Source organism: Frankliniella occidentalis, unplaced genomic scaffold (assembly GCF_000697945.3).
Source record: "Frankliniella occidentalis isolate FOCC.00 unplaced genomic scaffold, Focc_3.1 Scaffold3, whole genome shotgun sequence".
Classification (NCBI taxonomy): domain Eukaryota; kingdom Metazoa; phylum Arthropoda; class Insecta; order Thysanoptera; family Thripidae; genus Frankliniella; species Frankliniella occidentalis.
Window position 1 is genome coordinate 3,334,082 of NW_026267133.1, and position 8,560 is coordinate 3,342,641.

An 8,560-nucleotide genomic window follows, 5' to 3' on the forward strand; every position below is an offset into this window, starting at 1 on the left:
AAACCCCACCCTGAGTTTGCTGCTTTCCGTTTCCGGCCCGCCTGGTGATCGCCCGTGGTGGCCCGCTGGGCCTGGTGCCGCCCGCGCCCCACAAACAGATCTCCCGCCCTAGAGGCCCCGCCTCGGACACGACGCTGGACTAACTATAAGGGGCTGCCGTGATGTCACCAGCGCAGCTGACGCGGCCCGGGCGGTGTTTTGTGTGCCATGTGACCGAACCGTCCTTGTTGCGCAATAAATCCACAATCAGAAACCTCCAAATAGAACGCCATTCGCGTGAAAACGCCGATGAACGTTACGTTTGTGTGTAACTGGCTGTGAAATACTTGCAAGTGAGCAACTCTGTAGTTGTACACTTTCAAGTGTTCAACTCGGTGGGTGTGCACTTGCAAGTGTGCAACTCCTCAGTGGAGCACTTCCTTTACAGTGAGCGATCTAAGGATGCGCTCAACTGAGAATTTATGCACCTGCACGTGCACAACTACACAGTTACACACTTGCTATTATTCTACTCGCCTTTGCCCACTTACAAGTGTCAAGCAGTTGCACAAAGGTTGAAGGCGCACTCTATCTCTTTGAGCCTCGCGTGAGCCTCGAGTGGCCCGAGGTGATGAGAGACGCGGCCAGCTTTGCCACTTTGCGATAGTAGGCCAACAGCGAGCCAACAGCCAACACCGACCGGGAATAGCGGGTAAAAATAAGTAGGCGGTCCATAAAGACATTTGCAAATAATGTTAGTCATTTAACCTTACGATGCATGCGGATGGGAAAAGAAAATCAAAAGGGTTCATAGTGCAGCAGTATATTTTCGTTTTAAAAAAAGACAAGACTGCTGACACTTCAACTTAATCGGGTTGTCGGTGACGCAGTGTCTCAGCACTTCTCGGACACGTCCATTGCAATGCGAACGAAGTCTGCTCCTCCAGCGATGACGGCGCAGATGGGGAACTTGATGATGAACGGCAGGGATGGGTCCTCCTTTGCCTCTTCTACGCAGATGTACACCAAATATTTCATTTCCTCAAAGAATTGGGAAAGTATCTGAACGATGCACGTGGCAGCTGGTGATACAGGGAATAAGCAAGTTTAGTTCCGTGTTTTCGGTTTGAGACTAAAAACGAAAAAGTACTCGTGAACCACGTCTTACATAGACTGTTAGTAGCCTTAGTTTCCGTCAGGGCAGCTGAAACGCTCGGCCTCGGGCTCGCCTAGAAAAAGGGAACACAAATTTGAATTAAATTTCAGGGATCTCTTATCCGGCAGAATTCCTTTTAAAGAACTTCTGCAACCTAAGTAATAGTTCAACGAACTTTACAACATCGTTGTTGCTTTCTTCAACGCGGTTCAGAGAACAGAACCAACCGTGCCTTTGAATCACCTTTTTTTAAATGTTCATGAATTTGTGCAGCTACATAGTTGCGAGAGAGGCAGATGTTTTAGTCCTCCAGTCCCGTCTTACCTGAGCGAACTGAAGCGCTGCTAGTAGCATGCAGGCCAGCAAGGTAGTCCTCATGATGGTCTTCATGGTGGGATCAGATGAGTGTGTGATTGTGATTGAAAAGACTCGGTGGTTTTATAGGAAAACTCACTGCTAGAGGTCGGTCTACTATCGCAAAGTGGCGCGAGTAGGTACCCGATCTCACCTCAGCCCACTCGAGCTCACGCGAGGTTCAAGTAGATCGAGTGCTTTTTCACGAAATCGGTTCGAGCTTGAGCTTTGATTCCGGATTTATTGCACAACTTGCTTATCCCTTTTTTTCTTCAAAAACGTTAACTTCAATTTTTCTGGCCTTTTTTGCTTGACTTTGAGATTTTTTCTTGATTTTTCTTATATTTTCCAAGCTTTTATTAAAAATAATTCTGGTTTCTTATTGCCTTAATTTTTTCTGATTTCTTGAAGTTTCGCTCAGGAGTACCCCACATCGTCGAGGTCGCCAGAGGAGCACTCCGGGCTGCATTGAGGTCGCCGCCGGCGGGGGGTCCGCGGGGCCGGAGCCTGCCCTGGCCCGCGGCGCGGTGGGCGCGTCTCCTCGGGTGGGATGGGGCATTATGTTGATTTGTGTGTGAGGGGAGGGGGGGGACGTTACGCCCCTGGGATATAATGACCGCATTCGGTGCATATGCGACTGCGCCGGACCACTATACCGTATGAGAGACTGCTCCGCGGTGGCTAGACGACGGCGCTACCCCTCCCCCCCCCCCCTCTCCCCTCGTCATCGTTTTACTCACCCACATAACATACTCGCAGTCGCCGGTGAGTTGAGTACTCTACCGTGTGCGACTTCAAAACTGTTTTGTTCATTTTCAGCACTGAGTATGGTTTTGCGATACTTTTAACACAAAACCATGCGATAACTGGTGTTTTGCGATTCCCACGCTAAAGGGCATGATAAACCCAAAAAATGTGATAAAAGTATCACATTATTGAGATACTTTTATCACATTTTTTGGAGTTATCATGCCCATTAGAGTGGGAATCGCAAAACACCAGTTATCGCAAAAATTAGTAAGAGTATCACAAAACGGATTTCAGTGAGGAAAGTTAGCTTCTCATGTTGATGGTGTGGACAAAAAGATTATTGCCCTCACGTTTGAATGTTCCCGCCGAAGCGAGGTGTCCCCGCCACACACTTCTTGCTGTAATTATATCGTACTGCGGCAGTGACTCTTGAAATTCTGCGTGATGTGTTGTTCTGCTTAAGAGCAAGAAACCTATATACAAAGACACAAGCCGCTGCTTTAAAAAAAAATCCGCATGCGCAAACCCGCAACCCGTGCTGTATAGGGAGGTATAGGAGGGGGTAGGGGAGGGGCTTTTACCTTTTGGCATAAAGATAGTCATCTTGGGGACTGCTGAAATTAGCTGACGCGTATCTCGGCCGGACCGCCTATCCGCGACCCTCTCTCTGGTCGAAAAGAAAACCGCCCGCCCTTTCATCTTCGCCCGGCGGATTGATATTTGCGGGGCGGGGCGGGGCGGGGCGGGGCGGCGGTGACCTGACCTGCGCGCCCCCGCGGGCCTCGTATCCATCCGCGGTGATGTTGGGTCGCCGGCGGCGGAGCCTGGGGGGGAGTCCCCCGGGGGCCGCGGGGCGCGCCGAGCCCCCAATCGCCAGTTAATATCCCCCGGGGTCGTTCCAAGGCCTCCCCCCCAGCGTGTCGATACCACGCGGCCGCCGCGCGGTCTCCTCCTTCGGCCGCCGCCCAATTTGGATGAAAGCTTCATGAGGTGTTTCTCTCTCCGCTGGGCTAGCTGCTGAGGAGAGGGGCGGGGACGAGAGGGCAGAGGTGGTAGAGCGCCTAGGGCGGCGTAGCTGCTGCTGTCATCACAGCGCGTCGTTACGCGTCTGCAGTTCACCCGCTGCCCTCTCCTGAACCTGGCGGTTGTTCTGGTGGACAGGCCTGTAGTATGGTGGCGGGGCGAAAGATGATACCGGTCCGATATTTGGAACCAAGGGAGAGAGAATGAGAGACAGAGAAAGAGAGAGAGAGAGAGAGAGAGATAGAGAAGGCGAAACAAGTGGCCAGCGAGCCTGTCGGACGCGTTGGAGCGGGACCATTCGGTTCTGCATCACCGCTCCGTTCCTGGTCGCCGCGGGGCGGGGTGGGGAGGGGCGGGGCGTCGCTCGGCTACCGGGCCGCAGTGGCCCGCAGTGCCTCCGACCATCAGCAGCCCGGCTGAATGGAGGATGGGCGGATTCGTCACGGCCAAGGTGGAGGCATTGACTTGCGGCGCGGCGCAGAGGAGCCCGGAGTGCGTCTTGAATCCAACGGGCCTCCTCCTCCTCCTCCTCCTCCTCCTCCTCCTCCTCCTCCTCCTCCTCCTCCTCCTCCTCCTCATTCTACTTTGGGAAATTGTTAGTCTTAATGTGTCATCGAAGGACACATCAATTTTTTTTTCCCAAAATTCATTTTTGGAAGTTATTTTGGGTATTCGTTCCCAAAAGCTGCTATTTCAACTATTTTTTATAACTTTCAATATTACTTTCTTACAGGTAACTCGTCAAATTGCGACCCTTGGCAAGAAAATTTCGTCCGTTTTGCTCTATCTAAAAGCCGTTTAGGCCCTACCGCCACGTTTAGGAGGGGGGGGGGGGCAATGCACGGGAATCACTGGGACTTGAGAGCACCAAATGTAAAAAGCAGTCCCACAAAAAAAAATGCTAAAGAACAAAAGTTATAGAAAAATTTCATCTCTTTAACTTTTGTTGGAGAATGGAGAACTGGAGAGCCTGAGTCGGGTGTACCTCGCAAGGAAAGGCCCTACACACTTTATGGGAGATACGGCTATTCTAGACAGGTCAATCTCTCCGTCACGCAATGCGCGGGCCGAGCAAGGAGCAAGTGCCTCTTGTGTGTGCCGTGTTCTAATTTGACAAGTCGAGCGCGACCACAACGTGGTCATCCGCATGTCCGTGGATCCTCGAGAGGGGCACTGGGAGCCGCGGTGTCGCTAACTTGATAAAAACGTAGTAAAACTTTCCCGCGTCAAAGTTTGTAAGCCAGAGTGTGATGATGAACCCACACTTTTTGTAATACCTCAATAAGTGTTTGCGTCTGCTTCAGTTTATGAAGAGTGAGTGAGTGACTGAGTGAGTGAGTGAGTTAGTTAGTTAGTTAGTTAGTTAGTTAGTTAGTTGGTGTGCAGTGACACGACCTATGCGCGTGCTGCTCGTAATTCAAGCCAATGATCGGGATGGAAAAGAAAACCAAAAAGTCTAGTCAAGTCAAGTACATTTTAATTTCAGAAACAAGACAAGAGTGTACTTGAACAACAACAGGCTGTCGGTAACGTAGTGTCTCAGCATGTCTCGGACACGTCCTTTGCAATGCGAATGAAGTCTGTTCCTCCAGCGATGACGGCGCAGATGGGGAACGTGATCATAAACGGCAGGGATGGGTTCTTCCTCGCCAGGTCGTCGCAAGTGTACATCACATATTTCACATCCTCAAAGAATTTGAAAAATATTTGAGCGATGCACGTGGCAGCTGGCGGGACAAAGAATTAAAAAACAGGTTAGTTCAGCGTTTTAAGTTTGACCGAGTTTGACACTAAAACGAAAAAGTCGACATGAATTACATACATAAACTGGTAACCTTAGTTTCCGTCAGGGCAGCTGAGAGGTTCGGCCTCGGGCTCGCCTAGAAAGCAGAACACTCTTTTGAATAAAACTTCGGTTCGGCAGGTTCCCGTATAAAGAACTGACTTCTCGTCTATCATTTTGCTTTCAAATTTTTGTAAATCTCACCCACGGTTTCACAACCCGATTGTGAGTTCAAAGAACTTTACAACATAGTCGTTGCTCACTTAAATGCAGTTCTTTGGACCATTTTACACAATTAAAACGTTAGTAAATGTTTGCAGCTACAGTGTTGCGAACAAAGCTGGTACTACTAGTCCTCTTTTACCTGAGCGAACTGGAGCGCTGCGAGGAGCATGCAGACCAGCAGGGCAGTCCTCATGATGGTCTTCATGGTGGAACAGATAATAAGTGTATAATTGTGATTGAAAAGACTCTTTGGTTTTATAGGAACACTCGCCGGAAGAGGTCGATCCGCTTATCGCTAAGGTGGCGTGGGTGGCCTGTGCACCTGTATCAAACTTAGTCACTCGAGCTCACACGATACGTTCAAGTAAATCGAGTGGTATTCTAAGAACCGGTCAGTGTCGGCCTTCCGTGAATACCTATCAGCACGGGTTTTCCGAAAAGACGCCGGAAAGACGTCGATTCGCCAATCGTCGTCCATCTGTCGTCCGCAATACGTAGTCCGTACTCATTTTGACAGACAGTTGCCAATTTGTCATCGGAAATACGTAGTTCCAATTGCAAAATTCCTATCATAGTCCGTCCATCGTCGACATTTCGTAGTTCCAACTACAATACTTCGGTCATCGCCAATCTGTCGTCGGCTTGACGTAGTTCCAGACGCTAGTCGTTATTCTCGCGTCGTTTTGACATTGTCTCTACACATAAAAGAATACGCTTACCAGTGACACGGAGTTTTGAGGTAGTTTCAACCAGCTGTCGTCAACCTAAGGTCGGAAAATGTCTGTGGTTTGTCCTCCCTTGATTCGGATATTCTGTTTTTGGAGAGTGAAACTACAACTTTTTGACACTTTTTCGGTAAAATTTTACGTTAGCCAAAACCGACGTCTTTTTTTTTGCGATTTTACTAAGTTTTATTTTCTGGTCTACTGTTGGACGGATTTCCGACGACAGACTCACGACACCTGGCAAAAATACCTCTTTTCAGCGTCTTTTCGGAAAACCTGTGCTGATGGCAATCAAAGTGCAGTTTGTAGGGTCGTTTCTCATCTGAGTGATACTACGTCAGCACGAGTTTGTGCACCTTTTTACAATAAATCGTGGAAATCAAAAGTAGATTTTCATCACATGCATGTTGTTCAAATTTAAGGATTGTATAGGATAATTCGCTTGGACTAAAAACACGACTCACTTAAAGTTCCCCAAATCGAGTTCATCGTTTTTCTAAGTGTAATATTCGTCCCCTTTTTTCCGGGAAATCATCCCCCCCCTCCCTTCCGGCCTGGAGTGGAGCAGGGCGCGCAGTGCACATGGGTACACACGTTGCCCCGGGCGGGCCCTGGTCCAGCCACCCTGCTTCCAGCCCAGACTGCCGGCTGTCTATCGCCCCTTCCCCTGCTGGCCGCCAGCCCTGTCTGGCCCGCCAGCCCGCCTGCCAGGCCAGCGCTGCCTGTCTCGAGCCGAGGTCGATCGGGTGTGTAGCTGCCGCTAACAGCTCTTGGAACTCGGGATACGTCCGAGACCGTGTGCGAGGAGAAGAGGTCGGTTAGTGATGGAGCCAATGAGCGCTTTGCCCATTTTTATACACCGTCAAGTGTTCAACAAACACCGCTAGCTGATTGTGAAACACTTGTACGTGTCTAAGAGAGATAAAACGTCCCTTGCGAATCTGAACCCCTTGTGGATTTCGAAGCAAATCCTTTGCACTACAAACCGTTTTGTTTGTGTGTGATTTGTGCGATTTGTTGTTGTTGCCGATGGTACGCTAGCAGAAGTACCCAACTTGTTTTTAGTCATTGCAGATAATAGTTGCTTCGCAAACTACAGCGTTTGACAGGATCCAACTAAAAAAAAAAAAAAGACTTTACCTTTGTAGCTAAAAATTAGCTATATATGGTTAGGTAACTTTTGGAGCAATACAACCAAAAAGTTGTCGTACAACTAAAAACTTTTTTCTAGAGCAAACAGTTTAACTATATCGCAAATTTTTAACTACATAACAGCGAAATTTAGCTAGATAATTTTTAGCTGCACTCCTGGTAATTTTTTTTTTCTCTGTGCGGAGAGCAATACATAGAATCTTACACTTATCCAGCGTTCCTACCATAGGTCCCTAGATGAAATCCTGGCTGACGTTAGTCAAACCTCGACTGAACTTAACAGAAAGTCTAACTGAAGTGAACTGCCGATAGCCGCATTTAACTGAGGATACATCGATTTTTTCGTTTTTTTACTGACCTTATCCGATTTTATTTTAAACTTTGCTGATCTGTTTTCAGCTAAAATTATGCACCTCGCTTCTACCTTAAAGCGAACTGAATCTGGCTGATGATACCGACTGAGTTTAGCTGCGTTTGTGTGTCTTTAAGCTAGATCACCTGAATCGGACTGAAACGCAACTGAATCCAGCGTAGCTTCTAGATATTTTGCCGCCAGTTCGTTTCAGTTTACTTCAATCCTCCCTGTCCCGACTGAATTAGACTGAATTTTATCAGTGTCTGACTGGCCGGTGAATACATTACTAATTTCAGTAGTACAGCTGTTGTTGTCAGTGTGCCGCTCACATCTGAAATAAAATGCGAAAGGGCTGATCTTTCTGGTTGGCGGTCTTTACAAACATCAGTAAAACCACAACGTTTAATCAGTCGAAAATAAGGACTGAAGAAAGCTGCAGTCTAGCTGATCCACGGTCCGCATGTCTTACAGCAAAATTCAGTTGATTATCAACATGATTCAGTCCCGGATTTTGACTGATCTTACCTAAAGTGACCTTCAGCTGATCGCAGCCTAAGCCAAGGTGCACAAAAGCCACTGCTCAGTTCGATCTCATGAAATGGCAGGAAAAAATCAGTCCTCGACTCTAGCTGATATTAACTTAATTTTAACTGAAGGTGGCTGAAAAGTAGTCGCTCCTCCGCTCCGGTAGATGATGACTAAAAATTTGTAACCTCATGTAAGAGCGGGTAAAATCGGGTAATATCAGGTCGATCAGTTAAAAGCGGGTAAAGTCAGTTCCTTCAGTCGGACCTTCAAATTTATCAGTAAACTGCAGCTAGGATTTCATCTAGGGGTATTTGAACACGTTTTACTAGTGAATCCTTTCGCAAAAAAAAAAGAAAAAGAAATAAGCCACTTTCTTTCCTTCCCAGTCGCGGATCGGTCACAGTGGCCGCGCATGATGGAATTGTTTTTGCTCGCGCGGCCTCAGCTTCCATCCTCGACGGCCGATTTTTGTCAGTGTCTTGTCAAACCGTGGCAATGTTTTGTTAGAGGCGTTGAGGGGGGCGGGGAGT

At 48.1% G+C, this 8,560-nt stretch overlaps 2 protein-coding genes across 2 annotated transcripts; both read right to left on the minus strand.

The window, feature by feature from the left end:
• Positions 1-786: 786 nt before the first annotated feature.
• Positions 787-1,625, minus strand: LOC113201893 (uncharacterized). The gene is made up of 3 exons (XM_026415856.2): positions 1,460-1,625; positions 1,148-1,208; positions 787-1,061 (listed from the first exon to the last, which is right to left on the minus strand). The coding sequence occupies exons 1-3, from the start codon at positions 1,523-1,525 to the stop codon at positions 874-876; spliced, it is 315 nt and encodes a 104-aa protein (XP_026271641.1). The 5' UTR covers positions 1,526-1,625; the 3' UTR covers positions 787-873.
• A 3,092-nt stretch (positions 1,626-4,717) lies between these two features.
• On the minus strand, positions 4,718-5,554 carry LOC113201894 (uncharacterized). Its single transcript, XM_026415857.2, has 3 exons — positions 5,410-5,554; positions 5,085-5,142; positions 4,718-4,989 (listed from the first exon to the last, which is right to left on the minus strand). The coding sequence occupies exons 1-3, from the start codon at positions 5,473-5,475 to the stop codon at positions 4,802-4,804; spliced, it is 312 nt and encodes a 103-aa protein (XP_026271642.1). The 5' UTR covers positions 5,476-5,554; the 3' UTR covers positions 4,718-4,801.
• Between the last annotated feature and the right edge of the window lie 3,006 nt (positions 5,555-8,560).

What these genes read in the sequence shown, in the direction of transcription:
- LOC113201893 (XM_026415856.2), bottom strand. Translation starts at nt 1,525, where the DNA reads ATGAAGACCATCATGAGGACTACCTTGCTGGCCTGCATGCTACTAGCA. An exon ending in CAGCGCTTCAGTTCGCTCAG is followed by an intron (nt 1,209 to 1,459) that starts GTAAGACGGGAC and finishes CCCTTTTTCTAG; the next exon opens with GCGAGCCCGAGGCCGAGCGT. An exon ending in TAAGGCTACTAACAGTCTAT is followed by an intron (nt 1,062 to 1,147) that starts GTAAGACGTGGT and finishes CTGTATCACCAG; the next exon opens with CTGCCACGTGCATCGTTCAG.
- LOC113201894 (XM_026415857.2), bottom strand. Translation starts at nt 5,475, where the DNA reads ATGAAGACCATCATGAGGACTGCCCTGCTGGTCTGCATGCTCCTCGCA. An exon ending in CAGCGCTCCAGTTCGCTCAG is followed by an intron (nt 5,143 to 5,409) that starts GTAAAAGAGGAC and finishes TCTGCTTTCTAG; the next exon opens with GCGAGCCCGAGGCCGAACCT. An exon ending in AACTAAGGTTACCAGTTTAT is followed by an intron (nt 4,990 to 5,084) that starts GTATGTAATTCA and finishes TTGTCCCGCCAG; the next exon opens with CTGCCACGTGCATCGCTCAA.